Here is a 26,528-nt window from a genome sequence, read left to right on the forward strand (position 1 = left end):
TCTGCTCTGTACTACTAAAGGATTATAGCATGCAACATTCTATGAAAAATGTTGATAAAACACGTAAGGAAGCAAAAGGACCTTAACATCATATACTGTTGAACCTAGGAGCAGAAGGAAGGTGAAACAATTCTACACACCCACAACATCCATCCTCTGTGGAAGAAAGCAGGGGATCCACATCGATTTCTGACCCCACCCTTTCATGTTGATGTACAGAGACACCAGCAGAGTTGGGCTTCATATAGAATTGGAAGTATGTGCTCTACCCAGACTTCCTCTACTGCAGAGGAACCTCACAGATTTTACTTTCAAGGGGCTCTCCGATGCTATATGCAAAAGGGAAGGATTAGCACCTATAAGTAGAAGCTTACTGGAAATGGAATTTGAATTTGCAACTGCAATATGTTGAAACAACCTGGGACTTGGTTTATAGTGAAGCAGAATGAGTGTAATTATGTCCAAAATTTGAACAAAAACCAAGAGGCACTATCAGTGCAATTCTGAATTCAGGTTGAGTTCAGTGCACTCACCCTTGACTGTGTCACTTTAACACACTCATGTTACAGAAAGATAGTCATGGATATTTAAAAGATGGGTTGCATGAATCAAATAGATCACAAACAGAACAAGGATTCATCTACAACAAGTTATGCTTTTGAGGCCCTGATCTTCACAGGTATTTCGGCTCCTAACTTCCACTGATTTCAATGGAGCTTAAATACCTGTGAAGATCTAGATCTGAGCCCACATATGTTTTTTCACTCTGCTTTCAGTTTTCAATGTGAAAGGAAGTGGATCTCTTGGGATAAATAGACACACAAAGTTTCTGCTCTCCTGCAATTTTCATTTAAACACTTGTTACATAAAAGGATCCAGTTATCTTTTTATTTAAATATACTTTTTTTTAAAAGTAGTCATCTCCTAATAATAGATGGTATGTCAGTTTAGAAAACTAGAAACAAATGGGAAAAATACCAAGGGCTGCAAAATTAAATCAGGAAATTCCAAACATTAAGGTTGCTTCTGCAGTGTTAACTTGACAATAGTGCACATCTCACATATTTCATAGTTTACATTATGACAAGGAACAATATAAGAGAGTTTGCAATTAACAGAGAGAGTGAGGATAGAGAATATGTGCAATGTGACCAAGTTACTGGGGTGGAAGGACCCTAATTGTTGACATCTCCTGCCTTTTCAGTGTTTTGTAGTGATTTCAGAGCCTCTACATTGCATTAATGGTAGTTTTCCATGCTTTTGTCCTTTTACTTATATAAAAGAAGTATCAGCCAGAACTATACAACTTGTACAATCTATCTAACTATGGTACTTCTATGGCCCCATGATTAGAATTGGAGCACCTCTTAATCATTATCACCGCTGTCAGGTAGGGATCAAGATACCAAAGGCTGGTTCTCCTTTCCTGACCACGACCTACCCCAACTGCACTCCTCATGAACAACTGAGCCATCCACAATAAGAGCATTACCTGTGAGAGCTTCCAGGCAGAACTGTCAGCACCTGCCACAGTTGTGGAACTTCAGACCAGCCTCATTTCTTCAGGAAGATTCCTGGTCACTTTCATACCCAAATCCAAGCTCCATCTCTATTCCCTAGCTCTTCCTCAACAACAATAACCTAATAATGAGGAAAATGTATCCCTTGGTACTATGAGAAAGGGGAAACGTGGACAATGAGCCAACTATTTATTCTTTTGTAAGGAATTCACCTAACATTGGGCACTGCTGTATAGTTGACTTTTTCACCACTTCCATCTTTGAGGGACAAACCCTTATTCTATCTCATGTGGACTCTTTATTCCTCCACAGAGACACACCAGCCTGACTGAAAGGGGCAGAACAACTCTGCAATAAGGTTCACAAAACTACTGAGGGATTTAGGAAGCTCATGCCATTCCATCCCAAACAAGACTTCTGCATATGCTCTCCCCATCTCCCTTGCCGCTACTGCATCCCTTGGTGTAGGTGCAACCACAAACTGAAAGTTGGAAGGGATGGCAAAATGGCTACAAGCTTTTCTGAACAGGATTAAAACCTTATATAAAGAGAGAATATAAGTGAGTTCTATGTCATTTAATACACACTATACTAGCCTATGAAACAGTAACGGTAGCCACACACATAACATATCTGACACAAACCCACAGAACAAAGAAATCAAAAAGGTTGTCACTCAACAGTGCGTACCTGAACTTCTCCATTTTACCACTATCTCAGCCAATACTAGCAGAGACAGTTTTTTGTACTGTGCCCAGGGAATAACAGATGTAACCCTTCTGCCAGGTGTTGCTTGCAGCAAAAAGGGCCAGGTTAAGTTTTCTAGGGGTTCCTTTTCAAAACTTAAACACTACCAGCTTGGACCCATCCAGAAAGGGGTGAAACTATATAAATCACCCTGTGACTCTTGGTAAGGCAAAAGCAGCAGAGAATCCTGTGGCACCTTATAGACTAACAGACATTGTGGAGCGTGAGCTTTCGTGGGTGAATACCCACTTCGTCAGACACCCACGAAAGCTCACGCTCCACAACGTCTGTTAGTCTATAAGGTGCCACAGGATTCTCTGCTGCTTTTACAGATCCAGACTAACACTGCTACCCCTCTGATACTTGATAAGGCAATACTTCCCCACTTGCAAGCACTCAGTCCAGGTGAAAACAAAGTGTACTTAAGGGAGGGCAAGGCAGCGATAACAGAGTAAACTTGAGAAAGCCAGAAATAAATTAATATCTATTAGATAAGAATCCCAACCCCTGAGCATCCTAATAGTAGTCTCAACTTCAATCCTCCTCTTGCAGCAATGAGTGACTAATGAGTTCCAACCACTTCCCTCCTCCCTAGCTTCACCACTCACAGTTATCGTCCAGAGTTCAAGGAGTCTAAGAATTCTGGCAAGTAACTTTCCAGTCTCAAAGGGAAATGTTGCCTGGGCTACTCCTGGGACTCTACCACCTGAAGTGATTTCAGCTTTCATTGCTGGGTTGGGAAGCCCACACCGGAGTCTATCAAGTATCAAGCTACTATCTGCAGCTTCAAGCCAAGCCACCTCAGCACAGCCTCATCTCAGATTCACCCACCTGTTCAAAGCCATTCACTGTCTAGAGGTTGCTTCTATGATGAGTTTTAGGAGGGAGATCGGTAACATACAGAACCCTTAATGTAGCCCTAATCATAAGCTAGCAGAAGCCACTTTTCCCTCTCCTTTAACCAGGTCATGTTCCCTTACCCAACTCTGCCTGACTGTGGTCTCGGTCAGGGTGACATTTTACCCCCAGCACATTTGGAGCAGTCCTCTTGTCATTTCTTTTCCAAACAGGGCTACTACCATTTGTATTGGCCCCCAAACTGAAAATGTAACTGCATTTTAACCATAATACCCCGAACAATCACATAACTGAAATGTTAATGAGGCCTGGCCCATTCACTCATTTCCCTTTGTTCACAAGCAGATACCAGCACAGAGCTCTCTCCCCTTTGGAGTTCTCAAACATCTCTATGCCACTCTTCTCCCACTTCACCACAAGTTTCAGTAGTGAACTCCCTACTCCTTAGGGCTTCAGGCCACAAGGATTTACACATGGCAGGACTCAATGCTTCTAAACCTAAACTGGGCCTTTGTTAAGCAAGCTATTTACAGAGGTGCTGCAACTGCAGCCCAACATGATCGTTATGTGCCCACAGACTGACCTCCTGGTGCCTCTCCCAAATGTCTTCCTCCTGCAAAACCTGCTCCACCCTCCAAGATCCATACACGTGGCTACATCTTTCCTTTTAACATTTGTTGTTATGTCTTTTGTGCCAGCATTTGCTGACTTGCTGGGGCCAGAGGTTACTAGTACACATGAGCAGAACGTGAACTGCAGGCTCGGGGAGGCTAGCGCCCGGCCCAGCCCATCCTGACCCTGCTGCCTGAGGTTCCACCCCTCCCACTGGAGCCCAGAGTCCTCCTCCTCCACAGCTGCCGGTCCCATTCTGGGGCTACCCAAGTACCCTCAGCCCCAGAGCACCGGGTGGGTGGGTGGTGGGGCCCCAGCCCCAGAGTGCCGGGCGGGCGGGTGGAGCAAGCACCGGCTCCAGCCACCCAGGGTCCCTGGCTGCAGGCTGGCCCCCACTAGCCCCAGCCACAGCCTGGGGCCCTGGCAACAGGGGAAGAGCTGCAGAGCGCTGGGAAGCAGGAGGGGGTCTGAGGAAGGAGCATGGGTGGGCCAACACAGGGCTCTTTAGGGGAGGCACTACCTCCCCCAGCCTTTGATATCTGTTACCCCATGAGTACACAGGCCTTCATAGAGACGTGGACTTTATCCACAGCTCCATGGGTGGTGGGTGAAGCTTCCCCTTGCAGTGGCTAGGCCCTTCCCCACCTCTCTCAGATGAGGCCACGCCCCCACTCACTGCTCTCAGCCCTCCCATAGCCCCAGCCAGGGTGGTGGGGAGGCTGAGAGCTCAGTCAGAGCCACAGGGGGACAAGAGGGGGTGAGATCTTGGCCCCACCTGGGGTTGAGTGCTCAGCTTTGGCCAGGAGCAAGGTGGAACTCTCTCAGCCCTGGTTGGAGTTCAGAGCCCTTCCCCGGTTCTGCCCCTTCCACCTGAAGCCCCACCTCTATTCTACCTCCACTCCACCCCTTCCCCCCAAGGCCCTACCACCTCTCTAGCTCCTTCCCATCCACCTGCTGTGACCCCAACACTGGAAAAGCTCTGTGCCCCTACCATGACTGTGGGGCTGCAGGAGGGAGTGAGAGCTCCGCCAGCCCCGGGACCGTAGCAAGGGGAGATTTTTCCAGGGTCCTCAAATCCTCCACTGCTCCCCCCAGCCTCCATTATGCGCTGCCTACGCACAGCTCATTTTGACCTCTTTGGCCTCAGAGTCCTTCAAGTGTGCTGGTCTTTAAACCAGCCTCCCACTTCTTGTTTATGTTATTGCTGTTGGAGGAAGATTTGCTTCCACTCTGTTGCTGCCTTCATTCTCTAAGGTGGCAACCTGTTAGCCCTCTGTGTTACTCATATATCTAGTTTCTTCTGACTTTCCTACATCAGGCCAGCTGATACTCTTTCTTACTTCTCCTGGTCCTGACCTTAGCCCCATCAGTCCAATTGTGATGGCTGTCTGCCACTATTCTGCAGTTGTTTTCAGTTTCATCTCCACTGCTGTCCTGAGTTTGTAGCTACCTCATATGACCTGGGTCCCACTGTAGCTGTGACTGTCGCCTTTTGCCATTGGTTTGTGTAGTTATTTGATGGTTGGACCCACACCTGCTCACCTATATGTAGTGACTTTAGGTCTTTAGCTCCTTTCTTGTAGCAGACTTCCTGCTAAGCGTAGTGTTTTCTTTACTTTATGTTCTGTCTATCAATCCTCCACTGGACTGCAGCAAACTATCCCTCCTGGGAAGCAGAGTTCCTGGGCTGGGCTACTGTTTAATCCCTGGGAAGATATGTTGCAATGGTCCAATATTGCCAGGCAGGGATCCCTTCCTGTCTGTTTTACCTTTGCCATCAGTTTCTTGGATGTCTTTACTGTCAACTCTGCCTTCCCATTACTTTGTGAGTACCCAGGGAAAGTGTCTTGTCCTCAAATTCCCACTGGCTGTTATATTGTTTGAATTCTGCTACAGTGTATTGTGGTCCATTTTTTGACCATAGGATGGCCTGTACGCCATACCTTGCAGAATGCACCTTCGGTTTCCTGATCACAGTTCTTTTCTAAGTGTGCTCCAGATAGTCCATTTCCCATAAACTGGAAAAGTAATCTACTGTGACTATGAAGTTCCTGTCACTACAAGTAAGCAGGTTTTGTTCCAACCTCTTCCCAGGGTTGGGCTGGGATTTCATTAGGCTGTGGAGTCTCCTTCTGTTGTCAGTTGTTATACTTGAGGGGGGAGGGATAGCTCAGTGGTTTGCACATTGCCCTGCTAAACCCAGGGCTGTGAGTTCAGTCTTTGAGGGGGTCCACTTAGGGATCTAGGGCAAAAAAAAAAAGAAGAATCGGTACTTGTCCTGCCTAGTAAAGGCAGGGGACTGGACTCAACGACCTTTCAGGCTCCCTTCCAGTTCTACAAGATAGGTACATCTCCATATATGATGATGATTATTATTACTACTCTCTGCCAACCTTGCATTGTGCCATGTCTGTTTTAAATTGAGCATTCATGCCTGGCCATTAGATACACTCCCTGGCTCGTCTCCAGTATGCCTGTATCCTCAGGTATGATGCATGTATCCATTTCAAGATGTCGGTTCTGAAATTTGCTAGGATTATTGCTCGGCCCCTTTAAACAAAAGTCCATCTTGCACACACAGCTGATCCTTCACCTGACAGTGGAGGATAACATCTCGCAGCACTTGCTTCTTGTGATCTGGCCAACCTTGGCTTATGAATTGTTTTACTGCCTGTGGCATCTTCCTGTTCGGTGCTTTGTTGAATTGTCTGGAGCCTACATTGGAGAAACAAATGTACTATAGCGTGTTTATTCCATTTCCTGTTCCACAGAGCCATCTGTGTTGTACTATGGAAGGCATGTCCCGCTCAGTGTATCTGTCGTTAATAGTGACTTTCCTGGGCAGTACTTTATTACTCTCATGGCGCTAGGATCTCAGTAGCAGGCGCTGTAGTTGCTTGAATGCTCTCAGCATTGCCTTCTTCATGCTGCTGCTAATGGCTTGTGATCAGACTGCATGTCCACCACATGCCTAAACGTGAACTGATGGACAGCCAGGAGCTCCTTTCCTGTCTGAGCATAACCCCTTTCTCTCTGCCTGGGCTCTACTAGCAAATGCAAAGGGCTGCTGGGCTTTGCTTCAGTGCTGCTGCTAGGCCACCTTCTGAGGCATCACACTGTAGCCGCAGCTGCTCTACAGGGCCGAAATACTTTAGATCTGGTGCCCTGCTTGTAATTTTCTTTACTCTTTCAAATGCTTGTTCTTAGGTCTCTCACTATTCCCATGCTGCATCATGGTATGTTAACCATCAAGTGTTCACAGGCTTTTGATAGGCATATACAGAATCCAGAACAGTAGCTGGCCATCCCTACAAATCACTGGACTCCTTCACATCCTTTGGTCTGGGCACTTCCTTAATGGATCTCTGTTTCTTATGGCCCAGCCAGAGTCCCTGATAAGAAAACAGATGTCTGCTATCTGCATTCAGCTGAATATTTCACTCATGATGCCTATTTAAGAGTTGTTGCAGCTTGGTTCCGTGGTCCTGGATTGCCTCTTCTTTGACCTCTCATTCTCCTATGATAAGAATGTCATCAGCTACAATCTTGGTGCCTGGGAGTCCCTCATGTGCTTGGATCAGCTTACATGGTAACACCTCTGGGTTTGAGCTCATGCTCATGTGCATTCATACCCAGCAGTATCTGCCAACAAGTATGGCAAAGGTTGACAAGTGGCTGGTGGTTCATTTAGCTCAATATGCCAGAATCATTCTTGACATCATGATCAGTGAACACCTTTTCCCTGGATAAAGCAGATTGCATGTTTTCAGTTATTGGCAATAGACAGTGATTTCTTTTCAATGCTCTGTTCAGAGCTTTTGGATCAGTGAAAATCCTCAGTTCGCCTAAAGGTTTTCTCACTACTACTAGGCTGCTAATCCATTCAGTGCTAGTTTCAAAGGGTGTAATGATGCCTCTTCTTTGCAGGTTTGCCACTTTCTTCTTCAGTGACCCCATCAGGGCTGAGGGAACTCAAGGTTTCAATAGGCTCCTGAGATGCACATGGGGGGTCTATTTCTAACTTCAGCTTGCCCTCTAGTCTAGCAGGTATGTCTACACTGCAATAAAACACCCACAACTGTCCCTTGTCAGCTGTCTCAGGCTCACAGGGCTCAGGCTATGGGGCATAAAACTGCAATGTAGACATTCAGGCTCAGGCCTGAACCTGGGCATTGGGACCTCACAAGGGAGTAGAGTCCCAGAGCCCACACTCCAGCCTGAGCCCAAACGTCTCAACTGCAATTCTATAGCCCCACAGACCAGGCCCCAGGAGCCTGAGTCACTGACATGGGCCAGTCACAGGTGTTTTGTTGCAGTGTAGATGTTACCTAAGTGTCCATCTCCTTGAAGTATGTCTTTATACTCTATTATAATTCTGGCGGTGGCCTGTGTTGACTGCTTTTCTCTTACACTAAGAACATCTGATGTACTGCAATTAAATACACAGCTTGTACTGCCCTGCTATAGCTGGTACTCCTGTGTGTTGACTACTATAAACACTAAGCAATAACATCTTTTGTTTTGCGGGTTTCTTATCAACAGTCTGCATTTGCCCATTGGGCTCAGAATTCTTTTACTGTGCATCACCAGCACTTGGTCAAATTTCTCCAGTCTAGCATTGCTGCTTAGCAGTGTTGCTAGGATTACATTGCAGCTGGCTTCATATTCCAGCTGGAGTTGAACTGGTAATACATCTAATAGCATAGTTTCACATATGGCAGTTGAATGGTTGGAAGCCTTCTTCTGCACTGTGTATATATTGAGAGTCTTTGGATTTTGATACAGCACAAATCACAGTTTTTTTCTTTCTGGAGTAGCCATGGCATTGAGACATAAAGTGGTTCTGTTTCCCACACTCTTTGCACCATTGGTCATAGGTTGGTCATTTTTCTTTCTGCCTTTTGTGCTGCTTTCCACAGTACATACCATGGACTATGGTGTCTGCATATTTGATCTGTCTGTCTTTGTACTGCCTTCTGGGTTCCTTTAGACTGTGTCTGTGTACTTATTTTGCACAAGTGGCTGTTAGTTTTTTGATCCTTTCCCTGGACAGCTTAGCTGCCCTTGCTATTTGGAGGCATTTCTCTAGGGTTAATTCTGTTCTCTCAACATAAACTGGAATCACGTATCCCATAAACAATCCTATTTTTAATTAGGCCATCTTTAATGTCTCCAAAGTTACATGTAGATGCCATGATTTCCAGCTGTGTAACATAAAGATCTATCCCCTCTTTTGTGTCTTGGTTTCAGGTACAAAAAAAACCAAATTCTTCTTCTCTGTTCGGTCTCATTCTGTCTAAAGTCACAGTATTCACTAAACACTTTATCAGCTATTCCAGTGTTTTAGACATTATTCCTGCAACAGTGTTTCACTCACTTTTTGCCCTTTTTTCCTCAATGAGATAGGAAGAAAGCTTTACCTTCATTTTTTCATCTTCAGCCCCCATGATCAGCTCCATATATAGACTCAATTTTTGCTTCCATGCTTGTGAAAGTTTTGTTGGTCTGGAAATCCAGCATTTCTGGTGGTCTGAGTCCCACTGTGATACCGTTTTTTTCTGATTTTATGTGTTACAGACTCATAGACTCATTTTGTTTGCCTGTTAATCACATTCTCTTCCAAGCTTTGGGTCTCATTGACCCGCCAGGTTTCATGTACAGTGAGCAAGGTAATAACATGAGAGGACTTCATGTTTCAACAAGCTCTTCATTAAGACAGCTCTTGACAGAGGTCCTGTAAATGCAGCTACCATTCTAGTCATGTGTACACAGACTGATTTCCTGGTGCTCATCCAAACTTTTCCTTTCTGCAACCTGTGCTTCTCCTTCCAAGTTCCACATAGACTACAGACCACAATCTTAACTCTGCCTCTCTAGAGATTATAGCCTTCCAGAACCTCCTTTACCAAGCTATCCCCTCCACACACCAGACCACCCCCAACTTTCCCTTCTGCACACCCCCTAATACATACTACCCTCTGCCAATACTATTGTGGATGTTTGGTATGGTAGATTACTGTTTAGACATCCCTTGCCCCCTGTAGCTTTTAGGGGTTGAAACATGGGAGAAATGTGTGCAAGGAGAGAGGGAACCTTGTCTATTCTGATTTTTAAGCCTTTTAGATGAAGCCATCCATCAATTTGTGCATCTTCATTTCATCTCAAAATGTAGCCTTAAATTCACTAACAAAAATATGAGTCTCCCCATTTGCTGCTTGGAGGAGGACTTCACTTATCATTACCTAACCCTGAGGAGGGATAGGGAGGAGAGTTGCCTTTTCAACCTTCTCCTAACCCACAGTTATGCCTGTGATAATCCTGCCTCCTTCTTTCTCCTCTCCAGTCCACCCAATTTTCTGCCCCAGTCACACTTTCCTTCCTGGCTAATAATATTGACACTCAAATTGTCATCCAAACTGTAATCTTTAGGGGGCAGATACCATAGCAAATCTGAAGCAACAGCATACACAGGACACTGTGTCTATCCGTTGGAAAATTGATTTAGGCCTCAGTCCTGCAATAATCTACATAAAGGAAGACCGTAAAGATTAAGACCTTAGTTTGAAGAACTATTGTTCACTACACTATATTGTCACTTCAAATAAAGGTCTTTTCTTTCAAATTTCTTTGCAAACACTGGCACAAAAATGAAAAATGAAGCCATAGGAGTAATCACAATCAAGATGAAATTAAATCTGAAATTACATAATACTAATAGCCATGGACTAACAGAAGTAATTTACTTTTCCTCAAAGAGAAAATACAACTGAAGATAATTTTGGTAAAGAAAGACAAGTAATAAAATGGATCCTAAAAGTTACTGGGAAACAGAAGACATACCAACCACTAAATCTGAAGTCATTAACTCAGCTTTAGGTTACTGTCTGAATACTCTACTGACATTTGCAAACCTTGCTCCTCCACCTATCTCACTTTCTGACAATCTTATTAACATTTCTGTTCAGGTCTGAAGGCCAAATAATGACACTGCAAGCAAGATAGAAATAATTCCTTTGTAATTTTCATCACAACAGACACACGTGTATTTGGTGTTAGATTACAATGCAATCCTACTTTGTTTTGTTTTTTTTAAGACCTTACCCCAGTGAGACTTGCTTTCAGTTTACAATTAGCACCATCCCAGCTATGCTCTTATAATCATTGTTAGCAGTTTAACACTACTAATGATGTCATAAACAAGCTAGCATAGAAGAAAACAGGTAAAACAATACTGTGCTTTATACTGATGCAGATGGTTAGGACACAAAAAATACGAAGGAGCCTCAGAAAGAAAGATGGATGAAGAAAAGAGCCATGCAGAGAAAAGAGGAGCCGTACACCCAATAAGTGCAGCAAGTTGCAGCCATAGCAGGTGGGAGATGCATAGAAGAGAAGGAAGTGCCCAGCAGAAAAAGAAGATACGTTAGTGAAAGAATGTAGCAAAGCTTCCTATTAGTTATACATTAGTGTAAAAATACAGTAATATATGCTTGAATTGCTGGACCTGAGGGAAGGGAAAATTTTAGATGTCTATGAAATTCCTCTATTTTGGGACCTTGAATGGAAAACCCACATGTTTCTAAACTACTGTTTAACTGAATCGTTGTGAACATGGCAATCAGTAATAGTTACAGCTTCTGTCAACACAGAAGCGCACAGAATCAGATTGGTCGCATGCGTGACGACTGTAATAGCAGAATTTGTACAGGTTTATAGGCCTTATAATGCTATAATAGATACTATCATCACAAAAGCCCTAAAAAAATATATATACTATTTTGCTTTGGGTTTTTTTTAAATGAACATTTTCACAGATAATTTTTGTTTCTTTTGAAATTTTCTGGGTTTTAGTGAAAACTTAAATCAGATTTTTTCAGTTAGTTTGGGGTTTTCGAAAACTTTCTCTTTTTGTTGAAAAGTGGAAAATTTGCAGAGAACATTAAAAAAAATCATTTACATTTTTTTATCCCAGAAAATGCATACCTCTTTCTGGCCAACTCTAATTTGTGTGTGTGTTTGGGTAGGATGGTTGCCTAGCAATGCTTAGCAAACCATGCCCTCCTAGGGCTGTGGTGCACAGACCAGTCCTTTAGCATCTCTCCTCACCTAGTGCTCAAGACAGTACTAGGGTAAAGCCATACCTAGCTTCTGAGTCGACATGCTGGATAGGGAAGAGATTCCCTCTACTGTCTTCCAGCTCAGCATAGGGCAGGATTTTATCCAAAGCATCTATTAAGTAGAAGGTCACACACCATTGCTTCTGTGGGCTGAACTGAAAACCCAATGGGAGAAAGCAGGATATGTGTATGCAGCAAGCTAGGGGCACCTGAGAGATTCCTGGGCCTGCAGCAATTTGGTAAGGTGGCAGAGATGTGTAGGGAGTGGAAGAGGGGAAGTGTGGACGATGACGGGAACCAGAGATAATGGTAATGGTGAGTTAGATACTCCCAGCCTCTGCACTGGAAGCTGCTTGTCCAATACCCTCCAGTTACTTGTTAACCTGACACTCACTACTCCTGCCCAATTGTCTTTTCATGACTTGGGCCAAAGATTACCTTATTTTTGCTCTTCTTTTGATTTTTGTACCACCCCATCACCCAGTGTTTGTGCATGCCAATTTGTGTTGCCCACTCTCCCAAATTTACTAAGATGATATATTTTGGCTCCCTGCCCTGAGCTCAGCCCATCTGTCCATCCCCTATCAATTCTGCTCCCCCAAGCCACTATCAATTCTGCGCCCACATCAGTTCTGCCCTTTGCCCCATCTCACCTCAGCTCTTCACTCCTCACTCTTCGGTCTGCGGGGGATACAGTGGGTCCCTTCTCCTCTCTGCAAGCTGGGAGGACACCACTCTCAGGGTTCTTCACCCCTCTTTTCCCTTCCAAGCCAGGTGTTGCAGGGAGATGCAGGAGAGAAGTAGCTGACCTGTGGCGTATGGGAGGGGAGAGGACAACAGGGTTTCTCTGAGCTGCTGGGCTCTTTCTGCTCCCTCCTCTTCTCCTGTGAGAATCATGTTGACTCCTGAGGGGGAAGCTGCCTACTTCCTGCAGGCTCCCTGATTGGCTTCTCTTACCCAGGAGGTGTGGCAGTGGGGAAAGCAGCCATCAGAAGGAGTTTCTGCCCAAGGAAATGGGGAGAGGAGGCTGAGTTTAGCATGTTCACACTGAATGAACTAGGTAGAGAACTAGATACATTTATGGAACTTAATTCCATTAATGGCTATTAGCCAGGATGGGTAAGGAATGGTGTCCTTAGGCTCTGTTTGTCAGAGGGTGGGGATGGATCGCAGGCGAGAGATCACTTGATCATTACCTGTTAGGTTCACTCCCGCTGGGGCACTTGGCATTGGCCACTGTCAGTAGACAGGATACTGGGCTGGATGGATGTTTGGTCTGATCCACTATGGCCGTTCTTATGTTCTTAATGAAAAAGAAATGAATGGTGGGGAGGAAGGGGAAATTGGGGGGCTGGAGGGAAAGGGGACACAAGAGGTCCTTGGCATTGGGAGAGGAGGGAATGGGGGACTCAGAGCTCCCAGTTTAAGGAAGGGGGTGTGAGGAGTTACACTAAATCCCTGAAATAGAGGAGGATGGGAGGATGACATGCAGGAAGCTTGTGGGATAGAATGGAGGGATGCCAGGAGCCTCTGGTGTGTGCAAGGAGCTTGGCTGACAGAAGCTACAAAGCGTGCAACCCTCTAGTTTTAATGTTCTTTGTTAAATTAGTGTATTTTTGAGCCAAAATGTTCAACTTATGTTATTGGGAAAAGGTAAGTACAAAGTGTGCAGTATGTGCGCCTTTTAGATTACTTCTGGGGCAAAATCTGCACCACTGCACAATGCAGGATTTTGCAGAAATTAACATGCATGCAGAATTTCCTTTCTCCCACAGAAATGGACTGCAGTGCTGTTGGCTGCCACTAGGGGGTGCTGGACCTGGCAGAGCCCAGCTCACACATAGAAGACACTGCCAGGGAAAGGGGGAGGGACTAGAGCAGTGGTTCTCAAATTTGTTCTGCCACTTGTGCAGGGAAAGCCCCTCGTGAGCTGGGCTGGTTTGTTTATCTGCCGTGTCCGTATGTCCCTCGGCCCATGCTGCTTCCAGCAGCTCTCATCGGCGTGGAGCAGCGAATCGTGGCCACTGGGAGCCGCGATTGGCCAAACCTGCGGACGCGGCAGGCACACAAACCTGCCCTGCCCACCAGGGGCTTTCCCTGCACAAGCAGCGGAACAAGTTTGGGAACCACTGGACTAGAGGGTTCCTGGCAGCTGCAGTTCCCTGAGGGAAGGAGACAGCAGCACACAGGAAACTGTGTGCAAGTCTGGGACTGAGCATCAGGCTGTTTCTCCCTCTCGAACCCTGGGCTCTCTCTGGGGAGAGAGGGGCAGGTGTCTGGGTATCTGGGACAGGGGGACCCTGCAGCTAGGCTCTAGGGAAGAGGATATCTGGGCCGGGGTGGCTGTGGCTGAGCTCTGGGGTGGTTGGGTGTATTGGCGGGGGAACCATGGCTGGGCTCAGGGTGGGAGGGGTTGTGGATGTCTGGCCCCCTGGCTGGGCTTGGTGCAGGAGGGGGTAGAGAAACAGGAACTGGTTGTCATAGAGGTTTCTTTAACTCTCTACTCCTAGGGGAATTTTTATGTGTGTCTGTATTGTTACAGACATACTTGCTGACAGATATTTTGAAATAAATTACCAAAATAATTTAAATGGGGGTGATTATGTAGTGTTATTTTGACAAATAAAATTTGCAGAATTTTAAAATATTGTGCACAGATTTTTTTTTTTTGGTGCAGAATTTTTATTTTTATTTTTTGGGCACAGAATGTCCCTAGGAGTATAGGCACACAGTCAGCAATTTACATGGTCTCCATACCCAGACTGTATTTGTGTGATGTACATATATAGAACTTGCCAGTGTGCATACTATTAAGTAATCAACTTTTTTTCTACAAAATGAACTCTAATTCACACTGAAAATTAAATAACTTAAATCAGAAAATCCACAAGACTAAGAAACTACCAGTATCTATCATTCTGGAGATTAACTGTTTCATAGTGACACAAATAAATATAAAATAAGCACTGGAACATGGTTGCTGCCCCACCCTTTGGGATTGCGGTCACCAATCCTTTTAAACAAGTGGAAAAAGAAATAAAGTGACCTTTTATTAATAAATCCAGATAATAGCATTACAGGCTATTATCCTCCTGGGAGGCATTACGGCCTGGTTCTAGCAAATGAATTTCTGCGGATGCAGAGTTCTGCTCGTTTATACAGCCAATACAAGTATCTTAAGCACTCCAAGAACTTTCTTTCACCCTGTTTAAAATGTACCAGATTTTTTAAAAAATTGGTAGGAGGAAAAAGAAATAGAAAATGCCCTAAAATATTACCTTATTTACCAAGAACTAGACCGCATTAAAATTGCAGCAAAAAACCAAAACAATAACACAACAAACCCCAAACTCTGAAATCATGGTGCTCATAAAAGGTATATGACAACGATGGAAATGGAATTTTTCAATTTTCCGGCAGCAGCATTGCAAGCTTCTTTTCCATTAGGAGTCAGACCTCATCTTAGGTCTCTGATCCTACATTAAGGGCTGCCCAAATGGAGGAGCTTGCAGGATTGGGACCTTAAGCAAAGAAAGGGCAGTTCAGTCTTCATGTTCATTTGATCAGTCTCGGGAATGCCAAAAAGGGTGCTCACTGAGCCCTTGGGAATGCCGATGAGGCGCTCACCATTCCACTAGGAATTACACTGAGACCAACAACTCATTCATACAGGCCAAAACAGCCACCAGTGTTTAGACCACCTTACCTGGGATGAATTTGAAGAAGTAACTCAGAACAGAAAGCTTCTTTACCCCATTACCAATATTCTGAGCCATCCAATATCCAAAAATTTGGTTTTATAACAGAACTACAGAGGGGCCCTCAACTACTTTGTTGTATGACACTGTATTAATACATGACACTATATTATTACTAATGCTCAGACACAAGTACCAGACCTATAATTCCCCTTCATTTGGTGGTAATCTACAGCAATCAAATAACTGAGCTTGTCCATCTGGAACCAATACTTGATATTAAATGTAGACAGATTGTACTAGTGGTCAGTCCCATTTGTTGACAGCACAGCAGGGAGTGTTCCATTAAGGTGTAAATTCACAGAGTTCTGTGGTAATGCGTCTGGAACAAAAAGACTGATGCAAGAAAGAAGTCATAGAAAAATGGGATGGTCACAGGCAGAGGGAAGGAATTACCACAAATAAAAGAAATAATCAGAAAAGATTAAACATATAGGCTTGAGAGGCCAGAGAGAACAAAAAGAAGAGGAAAAAGGAGAGGCCACATGTTAACAAGAGCGGGAGGAAAACATATCTGCCTTTCATGACAAATGAATTTGGTGTTTGAAAAAAGTGGCAATCTATTTGACTTAGATCAAGACTGAAGTAAGACCATAAGAACGGCCATATTGAGTTAGACCAGTGGTTCCCAAACTTGGTTTGCAGCTTGTTCAGAGTAAGCCCCTGGTGGGCCGTGAGATGCTTTCTTCACATGAGCGATCACAGGTACAGCCACTAGCAGCTCCCAGTGGCCGCAGTTTGCTATTCCTGGCCAACAGGAGCTGCGGGAAGGAGCATGGGCTGAGGGATGCACTGGCCGCTGCTTCCCGCTGCTCCCATTGGTCTGGAGCAGCGAACCACGGCCAGTGGGAGCTGCAGTCGGCCGAACCTGCAGACCCAGCAGGTAAACAAACCAGCTCGGCCTGCCAGAGTGCTTACCCTGGCAGGCCGTGTGCCAAAGGTTGCCAATCCCTGCTCTAGACAATACAATATAGGGCCTGATTCCCATTGATGTCAATATCAAAACTCGCCATGACTTCAGTAGTCACATGATAGGGCCAATATATTGTATGTACTGTTAACCCTACAGAAACTACACCTATTTCCATAGGCTTGTAATTCTGTTGTAAAAATTCCTAAAGTCTAACATAAACAGGAGCTTTTACACGTTTAGGCCCTGAATGGGACTATTCAAATGTGTGAAGTTAAGCTCTTGGGTGTTTATAGAATATGGGTCTCATCTTGAAATTATATATTAGTGGGCGGGAAAGAGAGGAATAGTTCAGCCTATTTTAGATGAAGGTTTAAACAAATATATTTGTCTGCCTTCATTAAATATTCTTTTAGTAATCAAAAAAGATTCAAAACCAACATCTCTTGACATGTAAATTCAGGGCATTAATTTCTAATGCAGATTAATTGTTTTACATATTTCTGGAAAGCCATTTTTTAAAAAATAACAAAAACACTTATATTTTTCTCAAAGAATGAGGGAGGGAACTGGAGATAGGGGAAGGGAGATAGAGAGGAGTAGCACAGAGAGCACCAAGGGAGAAAGAGTGAGCCTCCTTCTCCCCAACCTCACTAGTCAGTGGCATTGCCTCATCCAGTGCTCCCCCTCCTCAGTCTATACTGTGACTCCCCTCTGCAGATTGGCTCCCTACCTCCAGTGTGAGCCCCCCGAGTGTGTGCCCTCCCCCTCGGTAGCCTACTTCTGCAATCTGCGCCCTCCTTCCCCACCTGGCAACCCCATCTCTCAGCGCCACTCCCATCGCCAGCTTCGCACAACCCAGTCTGTTCTCCTTTTCCACCCATCTCCTGTCTAGAGCCCCTCAGTTTGCATCTCCCCTCCCCCATCTTCAGCCTGGCGCTCCCCCAGTCTGCATCCCCTTTCCCCCACCAATCTCCAGCCTGACGCCACCCAGCCTGCGTCCCCTTCCTGCTCTCCATCCCCTTCCCCCCCATCTCCAGCCTGGTACCTCCCCCCTGCTACATCCCCTTTCCCCTCCTCCCCCCATCTCCAGCCTGGCGCCCCCTGTCTGAATCCCCTTCCCCCGTATCTCCAGCCTGGCGCCCCCCACTCTGCATTGCTTCCCCCCATCTCCAGCCTGGCGCCTCCCCCCCATGCTGCGTCCCCTTTCCCCTCCTCCCCTCATCTCCAGCCTGGCGCCCCGTGTCTGCATCCCCTTCCCCCGTATCTCCAACCTGGCGCCCCCCCTTTACATCCCCTTTCCCCTCCTCCCCCCATCTTCAGCCTGGCACCCTCCAGCCTGCGTCTCCTTCCTCCCAGCCTGGCGCCCCCTCCCCTCCGAGATCAGTGCCCAAGAAGCTCCAGGCCCCCGCCCCCGCGGAAGGCCACGCCGCGCTCTCCTTCCCGCCCACTCTAGTCAGCTGCGCTTTACGACAGGCCCAAGGCCCCTCGCGGGCTTTACGACAGGACCGTGGTGCCCCGAGCCGTGTCCGGTCCGGCCACTTCCCGCCCGCAGTCACGGGGCTCCGCCGGGTCAGTCATGGTGAGGGCGGCTCCGGATCCCTCCGTCCGCCCAGGCAGGCGGGGGGCGAGCAGGTCCCCGAGGGGCTGGTCGCGGGGTGCTCCGGGGGGCGGCCGTTAGTCGCGCTCTGTGGCAGCCTCACCCCCGAAGCGCGTGGGCCGGGCCGGGGAGCCCGCCCCTGCTGAGCGCGGTGTCGGGCTCGCTCCCGCCGGCGAATCGCTTGGGCCGCAGCTCGGGCGCCCTTGAGGAGTTTGGCTTTGACCTCCGGCCGCATTGCCCGGCACGCAGGCAAATCTCCCCCTGCCCAGCCGGAGCCCGAGCCCCGGCCGGTGTGGCCAGAGCCTTGTCTACACTAGATCGGCGCCGCTACAGCAGGGCAGTGACACCGCAATTCGCCAGCCGAGCTTGTGCCTGCCCGGGAAGCGGAGTAAACTCTGCAGCCGCAGGGAGGGTTGGGACAGTGTAACTAGTCTGGTGACAAATCCCACCTCCCCCCGCACAGTGATACCAGTGCAAAATCGGCCTGTGGACCAGGCTTAAGGATTTGCAGACATTCCTGATCTTCAGTGATCCCATTGCCTTCAGTGGCCTTACTCATCAGTTTAAAATTAAACAGGGGAGCAAAGCCAACCCTATGCTACAAACTTCTTCCAGCGGAAGTGTGTCAGGCAGGGGTGTGATGAAGGTTTGACTTAGGACAGACCTAGCTGTGGGTGGCAAAAGCCTGTAGTGTAGATGCAGTTATACCAAAAAAACCATGCTTTTGCTGGTGTAACTTGTTTGGCTCCTGGGTGTGTGTGGAATAAGCTATTCCAGTAAAAGCACAGCTAGGAGCACTTTCCCGGTGTAATATACTGGTACAACAATACCAGTTAAGTGCACCTAGTATAGACATGGCTGTGAAGGTAATACAGTTCGCCAGCTGTTACATAAATCCAGAATAGGGCCATGTGTCCACATATCTGTTGATTTTCAATAATTGAACAATGTAATTATAATTTTGAGCATTGAGACATATTGGATGTCCTGAATGATGTTTGGATAATTGAAACAAAACTGTAACATATGATATTACTGAAGCATTTTTTATCTGTGGAACTCAAAGCATTTTATAAATACCAATTAAGCCACAACAATGCATTTGCGATTAGTGGAATATATGTTTCAGTAACTATATCCATATAGGACTACTGAAACTTTTCAGTTCCCAAGGGTAACTATTGACAGTTCCACTTGTAGTTTTGAAATACAGTAAGTAAGGCTTTAAAAGCTGCCAGCCAATGTGCGCAAGTTAACCATCTATTATATTGCAATTTACTGTTTTCTTGTCATATTTGAAGCCATTTTAGTTTTAATGTATATACGTAATTAACTTGACTAAAGACTATTGTGTTTTCATTTTTATTACTTAATCAGTTACTCTTTCTTCCCCACACCCAGGCTACTACTGTGATAGCAGTTGGTCTGACAATAGCTGCTGCTGGATTTGCAGGTTTGTATCTGGTGTGAGGAATCTAACAGTTGATTGTATTTTTCATTACCTGCTTTAATAATGGTGCAGTGTAAAATATACTATCAGTTCAGCACGACACAGTACATTATCTTTTAAGGGACACATATGGAGGAGTGGACTTGCTGATCTGATTGCAGCCAAAGAAAATACCGAAATTTTTCTCTTCTAGTCAGCTCAAAACCATTTTTTCCCTACATACTGATCTGAAAGTAAATTATTGTACTGAATTTCTAAGTTCATGAAATTATGCCTTTAGTTCTGTTAATGTTAGTTATTTTCTTTAAGGTCGTTATGCATTACAAGCTATGAAGCAAATGGAACCACAAGTAAAACAAGCCCTTCAGAGTCTGCCAAAATCTGTAAGTTTTTTGTTTTACTCGTACTTTTTTCTACCTATGTTAAATATAATTTTCTGTACCTACATAGCTTCACTCAGTCCCGAGTGAGAGGTTCAGGATGCTCTAATATAAATTGAGACAGACCAAACTGTTATCACTGCATTACTGATTGATGATGATAAATTGGGACAGAAGATCTCCAGATTGAGTGTATAAAACACTTTCACTCATCTCAACAATTCTGCTGTAGGTCAGTTCCAAATTAAACCTCACCAAACAGTTGAGTAAATAATGAAATTCAACTTTCATAGAATTTCATGATAACCATTCATAAGCATCCTTGTACTCTTATAGATAGGAAAGCTCTGCAGCTATTAAAGAAGACATGGTGATCTCTCCTTCACCTCCAGTATTGTTTAATTCACATTATTTTGCCTGTCAGTTTTCTTACTAATACATCTTCCATTTCAGGCCTTCAGTGGTTATTACAGAGGTGGATTTGATCCCAAAATGACCAAACGAGAAGCAGCTTTAATATTAGGAGTGAGGTAAAAAAATCATTTTAATTAAAAATGTAGGATGCAGGAGAGAGTACAGCACAAATGAGTTTAAGATCAGGGGTCTTATTTTTCAGAGGTACTGAATCCTCAAAGCTCCCATTGACTTCAGCATCTGAAATTCAGTGCCAAGTTAAATTAAAAGGAATTATCATAATGCAGAGACTCAGCTCGGTTTGTAAGACTGGCTACCAGGTCTTTCTAAGGTTGCATATATTAGATTGTTGATTACAGTATGTTGTACAGTATGTTGTACAAAGAAACATTACATTTTAAAAGCCATTTCCAGTTGGGGATTCAGTATTCAACCACATTTTTTTTGTATTACATTTTTAACTTGCTTTAACTCCCAACCTAACTTTTCTGGCAATAAAAGAATGTCACTGTGTCTTTAATCAAAGCATGGACTATGGTCTATTTAGTATTTCAGTACAAAAATAATTTTTGTTTTCAGTCACACATACTAAAAAAGTTAATGACTGGTGGTTGCCTGCACCAAATTTTGAGAAGATTGGTTTTGGCTGCAAAAGTTCCACAAGCTTTCTAAGCTTAGCAACTATGAAGGCACAGGCTTATTCAGAAAATTGTTTCATTTGAAATCTATCTGGATTTTAGGAACCCCTGCCCAGACTACTCCAAAGACTTAAGGTGTAGCTATCCTCATTCCTGTATTCGGGAAATGGCTACTGTGATGACTTCAACTGGCGGACTCTCACTGCATTATTAGCTAATGTACTTGGTGGCCCTCTCTGAAGGTGACTGCCATCTATTCTGTAACTGACTGATCATAGAGAGCCTGATAACTGCAGTAATCACATACTTTAAAACAGCAGCCTCCAAATTGTGGGATGTGCCCGCCGAGGGGGTGTGGAGGAACATTTGGGGGGAAGGGAAGGGATGATGGCGCTGGGCAATCCCTGCTGGGGGCAGGGAGGGAGACCCACTCAGCCCTGCTCTGCCTCCGGCCCCACTCCTGGCCTCTGTCCCCAGCCTTGGCCTCTGGCTCCTAGCCATGGCCTGGCTCTGGGGAAGAGGGGCAGGGGTGCGCAAATTACTTTGGGGCAAGGGGATGTGACTTAAAAAGTTTGGGAGCCACTGCTTTAAGAAGTGCCTCAGCGTGGTGATCAGAACTACTTGTATGAGTTAGAGTTGAGGTAAGATTTTCAAAAGCGCCTATGGGCAAGGCTACACTTGAAACTGCAAAGCGCTGCCGCGGGAGCGCTCCCGTGGCAGCGATTTGAAGTGCGAGTGTGGTCGCAGCACTAGCACTGGGAGAGAGCTCTCCCAGCGCTCCAGGTACTCCACCTCCCCGTGGGGATTGGAGCGCTGGGACACTGTTTACACTGGCGCTTTGCAGCGCTGTAACTTGCTGCACTTAAGGGTTTGTTTTTTCACATCCCTGAGCGAGAAAGTTGCAGCGCTGTAAAGCGCCAGTGTAGCCAAGGCCTAAGTCTCATTTTCAGAAGTAACTTGGGCACATAGAAGCACAAATCCCATTGACTTTGTGGGATATAGGTGCCCAAGTCAATGGGAGTTGGGTTCCTACATACCTTTGAGAATCTGGGCATGAGGTGCTTGTGAAAATTTTGCTCTTGGCCCTTATTCATTCTTTCACTGCTCCAGATTTGCATCTCATTGATCTTCCCAATAGCATAAGTCTGTGATGTTATGCCTGATAAGAATACTTATTATTTGTATTGTGGTAGTACCTAGAGGCCGCATCAGACAGTAGGGCTCGGCTCCATTTTTCTAGGTACTGTATACACAATGAAAAGACCATCTGTCCCTCAAAGAGCTGAGAAACCTAAGTAAAAATACTAAGAATAAAAGTTAAGTAAAGGAAAATCACACAAGCAGACATTCATAAACAACAATTTAGGGATTCAAATCACTAGTTATGTCTTAGATGGCTTGCTCTCAAGGACTGTACACATACATCCACAAATCTTTACAGGACTTTAATCAGGTACAGTCCTAGGGAGGGTATGTGTTTTCTCTTTCAAATATGACTGAATTTCCAATAAATAAGAGACCATGAAAAGTAATGTCAAGCTCCTTTTGACAGTTCTGCAATAGAAACCGGTCAATATCTGTCAGTGAAGCTGTAAAATACACACTAAGGTTGGCATGATGGACTGAAGATGTTGAACAAAGTAGCAACAGGAGGATAAACTTTGCAGGAGAAAAAATGGCTTTTCAAATTTCTTAACTTGCTGTGAACAATTGCAGTGAGACAAATTATTCTTAATTGCTAATTTTTTTTCTAATTTTGCAGGTTTTCAGTTGTGTAATATTTTTTAATAAAATTCCTTTGTCAGGTTACCTAACTTTCTCTCTTCTTTTTAAACTAGTCCTACAGCCAATAAAGGTAAAATTCGGGAAGCTCACAGACGGATCATGCTTTTGAATCATCCAGATAAAGGTACATAAAACCAGTAGGGATAAGTCCCATTTGAAATAAATCAATGATTACTGTCCACCCAGTATATTTTTGGCCCAAATTGATGGAACCAAGATAATGAGATGTATAGGGCATATAGGTAAATCATTCATACGTTAACAAAAAGAAAATAAACAACATGCCTGGGAGGAAATACATCTTAAGATGCTTGAATCCCTGTATATTCAGAGGTCCCCTGCTCAGACATTTGAACACTATTAGACTAATAGATTCAGCAAATTAACTCCTCTCTGACTACCCGATACATCATCTCTGCATTGACTTACCATATAAAGACAAAAAAGTTCCTTTTCAGTGAAAGCCTACGGTGTGATTCTACAGCTGCTCCAACGTGTGGCATTCCTGTTTGGTTAGAATTGAGCCATTAAGTCTTCAGAAACAGCAAAAACCCTAATATGTACTATTGCTGCCTGTGCAATGCTAATGTTGAGATTCAGTTAAGTACTTAAGCACATGCCTAACTTTAAACATATCAATACTCCCATCTCTATTCATCATAGCACTTAAACCCCATTGACTTCAATCAATCTAAATCGTCCTAAGAACGGCCATATTGGGTTAGACCTAAGGTCCATCTAGCCAAGGATCCTGTCTTCTGACAGTGGCCAATGCCAGGTGCCCCAGAGGGAATGAATAGAACAGGTAATCACCAAGTGATCCATCCTCTGTTGCTCATTCCCAGCTTCTGGCAAACAGAGGCTAGGGATACTATCCCCGTCTGTCCTGGCTAATAGCCATTGAGGGACCTATCCTCCATGAACTTATCTAGTCCTTCTTTGAACCCTGTTTTAGACTTGGCCTTCACAACATCCTCTGGCAAGGAGTTCCACAGGTTGTCTGTGCATTGTGTGAATAAATACTTCCTTTTGTTTGTTTTAAACCTTTGTTCTTTGGTACTTGGCAAATTGGGACCTTTAATCTTGATTTAAAAGATAAAATGGCCTCCTTGAAGTGACTGTGAAGCTTCCCTTCCTCTTCTTTGCCTCTTTCCTCCTCCTCATGGGAGTCTCATAATATTGCCAGTTTTTAACAGGAACTAAAGCAAAGAATACTGACCTTAGGAGACACTGCCCTTTGTACTCTAAAAGGCATCTTTTGGTAGGTCATCAAATCTAATTTTGGAACATGTGATCTACTAATCACCTGTATTTTACATTTCACTATTAAATTATTCCACCAGTACAGAAGCTTGGGTCAGGCCTTGCTGAATTAGACTGGTTAATCTGTGGACTCATTAGCTTTATATAAAATATGCAGGGAACATCCAAAATATTTGGAAAATAGTTCTGCATACCCCTCTAAATCCTGGGTGACCCTATCATTAAATTCACCAAGTGACACAGAACTAGACTAGACATCTAATTTAATTTAGGGTTTGTCTCCACATGAAATTGTTCCAGAATAGCTATTCTAGAATCACTATGCCTGAATTCTGAGTGGAGACATATTCCAGAATCAATCTTCTTCCTGTCAAACTTAATCCACTTTGTTGGACTAAAAGCTGTTCCTGAACTCCATATTTAGACAAATCCTAAGTATTCTGCAACTAGTGTCAGATGTTGTTTGTCTATTAACTTATGAAATAGGGGCAATCATGTATTTCTTTGAACAGATATGCTCACATTTTTCTCCCTATTGGTACCAGTAAGCCAGAATTGGGCAATAATATAATAAAGTAGAAAGAATTGTCAGTTTTTGTGACAAGACTGTTTTTTCTTCTAGGTGGTTCTCCCTATGTGGCAGCCAAAATCAATGAAGCTAAAGATTTACTGGAAGGCCAAGCTAAGAAGTGAATGTGGATATTTAGTTGTAAATTAATGGTTTAGTTTATGTATATTAATATCAGTTTTGATAACTGACCCAAGGAAAGTTGACACCAACCTTTTTTACTTGATCAATGATTAAACTAATGCAGGGAACCCTCCCCCATCCTCCCATCTTGGTTGCATCATATATATCTTGTTTTGGGGAGGGTGGGGACTTACAAATAGTACTTTTTAAAACGTGATTCTAAGCCACTATCTCTAGTAGTGGTACCATTTACCTCTAATTCAAAGTATTTTTCCTAGGATGACATGGGAAATATTGTGATTTGGTCTGGCTGATCTATATTCAGACAAACGGCCTGACAGTCTTGAGCACTCTGAAAGTGTTGAATTTCTGTTTAACCAGGTACACATCTGTTTGAAATTCATGCTGCTATGGCTTAATAGCCCAAAGTTAGCAAGATGATACTGATAAGAGAAAAGGCTGGGTTGAAACTACCTAAAGAAAATCATGGGGATTTATTTGCACAATAGGAATAAAGCATTTAGAAATTATTTAGTTACATTAATGCGACATGTAAAATGGAAAAAGTGGAATGTACTGAATTCTCTTGTAAGATAATTTGTATTAACTTTCAAAAACAAGTTGGACATAGTGCTATTAATTTGTCTCAATGTATTTTTTACTTATTTCTACACTGATTTTCATTATTTTTACTGATTCCACCGCATTTAAATAAAATGACAAACTTATACTTGTAGTAATAAGTACTAAAATTTCATAATATACTAAAGCCTTACAGTATATGATGCTTATCTTAAAAGAATAAGGTATAGTACTCTTAGGATAAAACACTGAAGTTTGTAGTACAAGATAGAAAGTGAGAATTTTAGTTGCATGAGCCTTTAAGATAGAGGCTTAGATTCAATGTTACAAGGACAACAAAATTTTTTTTTTTTAAATGAGAAATTGTAAAGGAGTTCCCTCCAAAAAACTATCCATTCTCCCTTGGTAGAGAAAACATTGCGTTACAGCACAGAAATTATTTTGTCTATACATGGATGAGAGTTCAGACAACTTTTAGCTTCTCTCAGTCTAATATGCTTGTATTGTGACCAAAATGAGGTCTTTTCAACCTCTCCCTGGGTCACACTGATCCCAATCTGCAAAAATGTATGCCTGTGTTTCTTTGTGTTTGGGAGTATCATCACTGAAATTCTGTGCATTAAGAAATCAAAGATGGAAAACCAGAACTACTGAATTGTTTTTAAGAGTATTTAACAAAAATATATAGAAAACAAAGCATGAAGATTTATCTATACAGTGCTTCAATCTGTTTGTCCAGGTATTTCCCAAACTAAAACACACAGATCTGCAGGTCCAGCTGTGATATCTCAGGATATTAAAAAAATAAAAACTTTAACGGCTTTCAAATCTACCTCTACGCTTAACTGTTCTCTATGTCCAGGATCACATTTTTCTCGATGTCATACTGCATTCTTAAACACATCAGATGAGCTCATCTTTCTCCCTTCAACAGTGCCATTGTGACCACCACTACCTTCACAATTAATTCTAAAGTAAACAACTGGAGTATTTTGACTGCACACTTTCCTCCCTAGACAATTATACTGTCACCAAATCCTGGCACTTTTTTCTCTAGAACATACTGAAAACAATCCATCCCTTCAGCTGAAATGCATGCCTATGTCTTGCTTACCTCTTGCCTTGACTACTGCAGCCTCTCTAGCCTCCTTGTTGCCCATCTCAGCTCCTCTGGCTATATAAAATGCAGCAGTTAAAATAATG

At 44.0% G+C, this 26,528-nt stretch overlaps 1 protein-coding gene across 2 annotated transcripts; it reads left to right on the forward strand.

Annotated features, from left to right (window-relative positions):
- Positions 1-18,018: 18,018 nt before the first annotated feature.
- Positions 18,019-25,471, forward strand: DNAJC19 (DnaJ heat shock protein family (Hsp40) member C19). 2 transcript variants are annotated; one of them, XM_032783927.2, is made up of 6 exons: positions 18,019-18,094; positions 19,524-19,575; positions 19,882-19,955; positions 20,406-20,482; positions 22,843-22,913; positions 24,675-25,471. In XM_032783927.2, the coding sequence occupies exons 3-6, from the start codon at positions 19,902-19,904 to the stop codon at positions 24,743-24,745; spliced, it is 273 nt and encodes a 90-aa protein (XP_032639818.1). In that variant the 5' UTR covers positions 18,019-18,094; positions 19,524-19,575; positions 19,882-19,901; the 3' UTR covers positions 24,746-25,471. The 2 variants fall into 2 exon arrangements, with proteins under 2 accessions (XP_032639818.1, XP_032639802.1); XM_032783911.2 differs by having other exon boundaries at positions 18,027-18,104.
- Positions 25,472-26,528: the final 1,057 nt, after the last annotated feature.

This window comes from Chelonoidis abingdonii, chromosome 8 (genome assembly GCF_003597395.2).
Source record: "Chelonoidis abingdonii isolate Lonesome George chromosome 8, CheloAbing_2.0, whole genome shotgun sequence".
NCBI lineage: Eukaryota > Metazoa > Chordata > Testudines > Testudinidae > Chelonoidis > Chelonoidis abingdonii.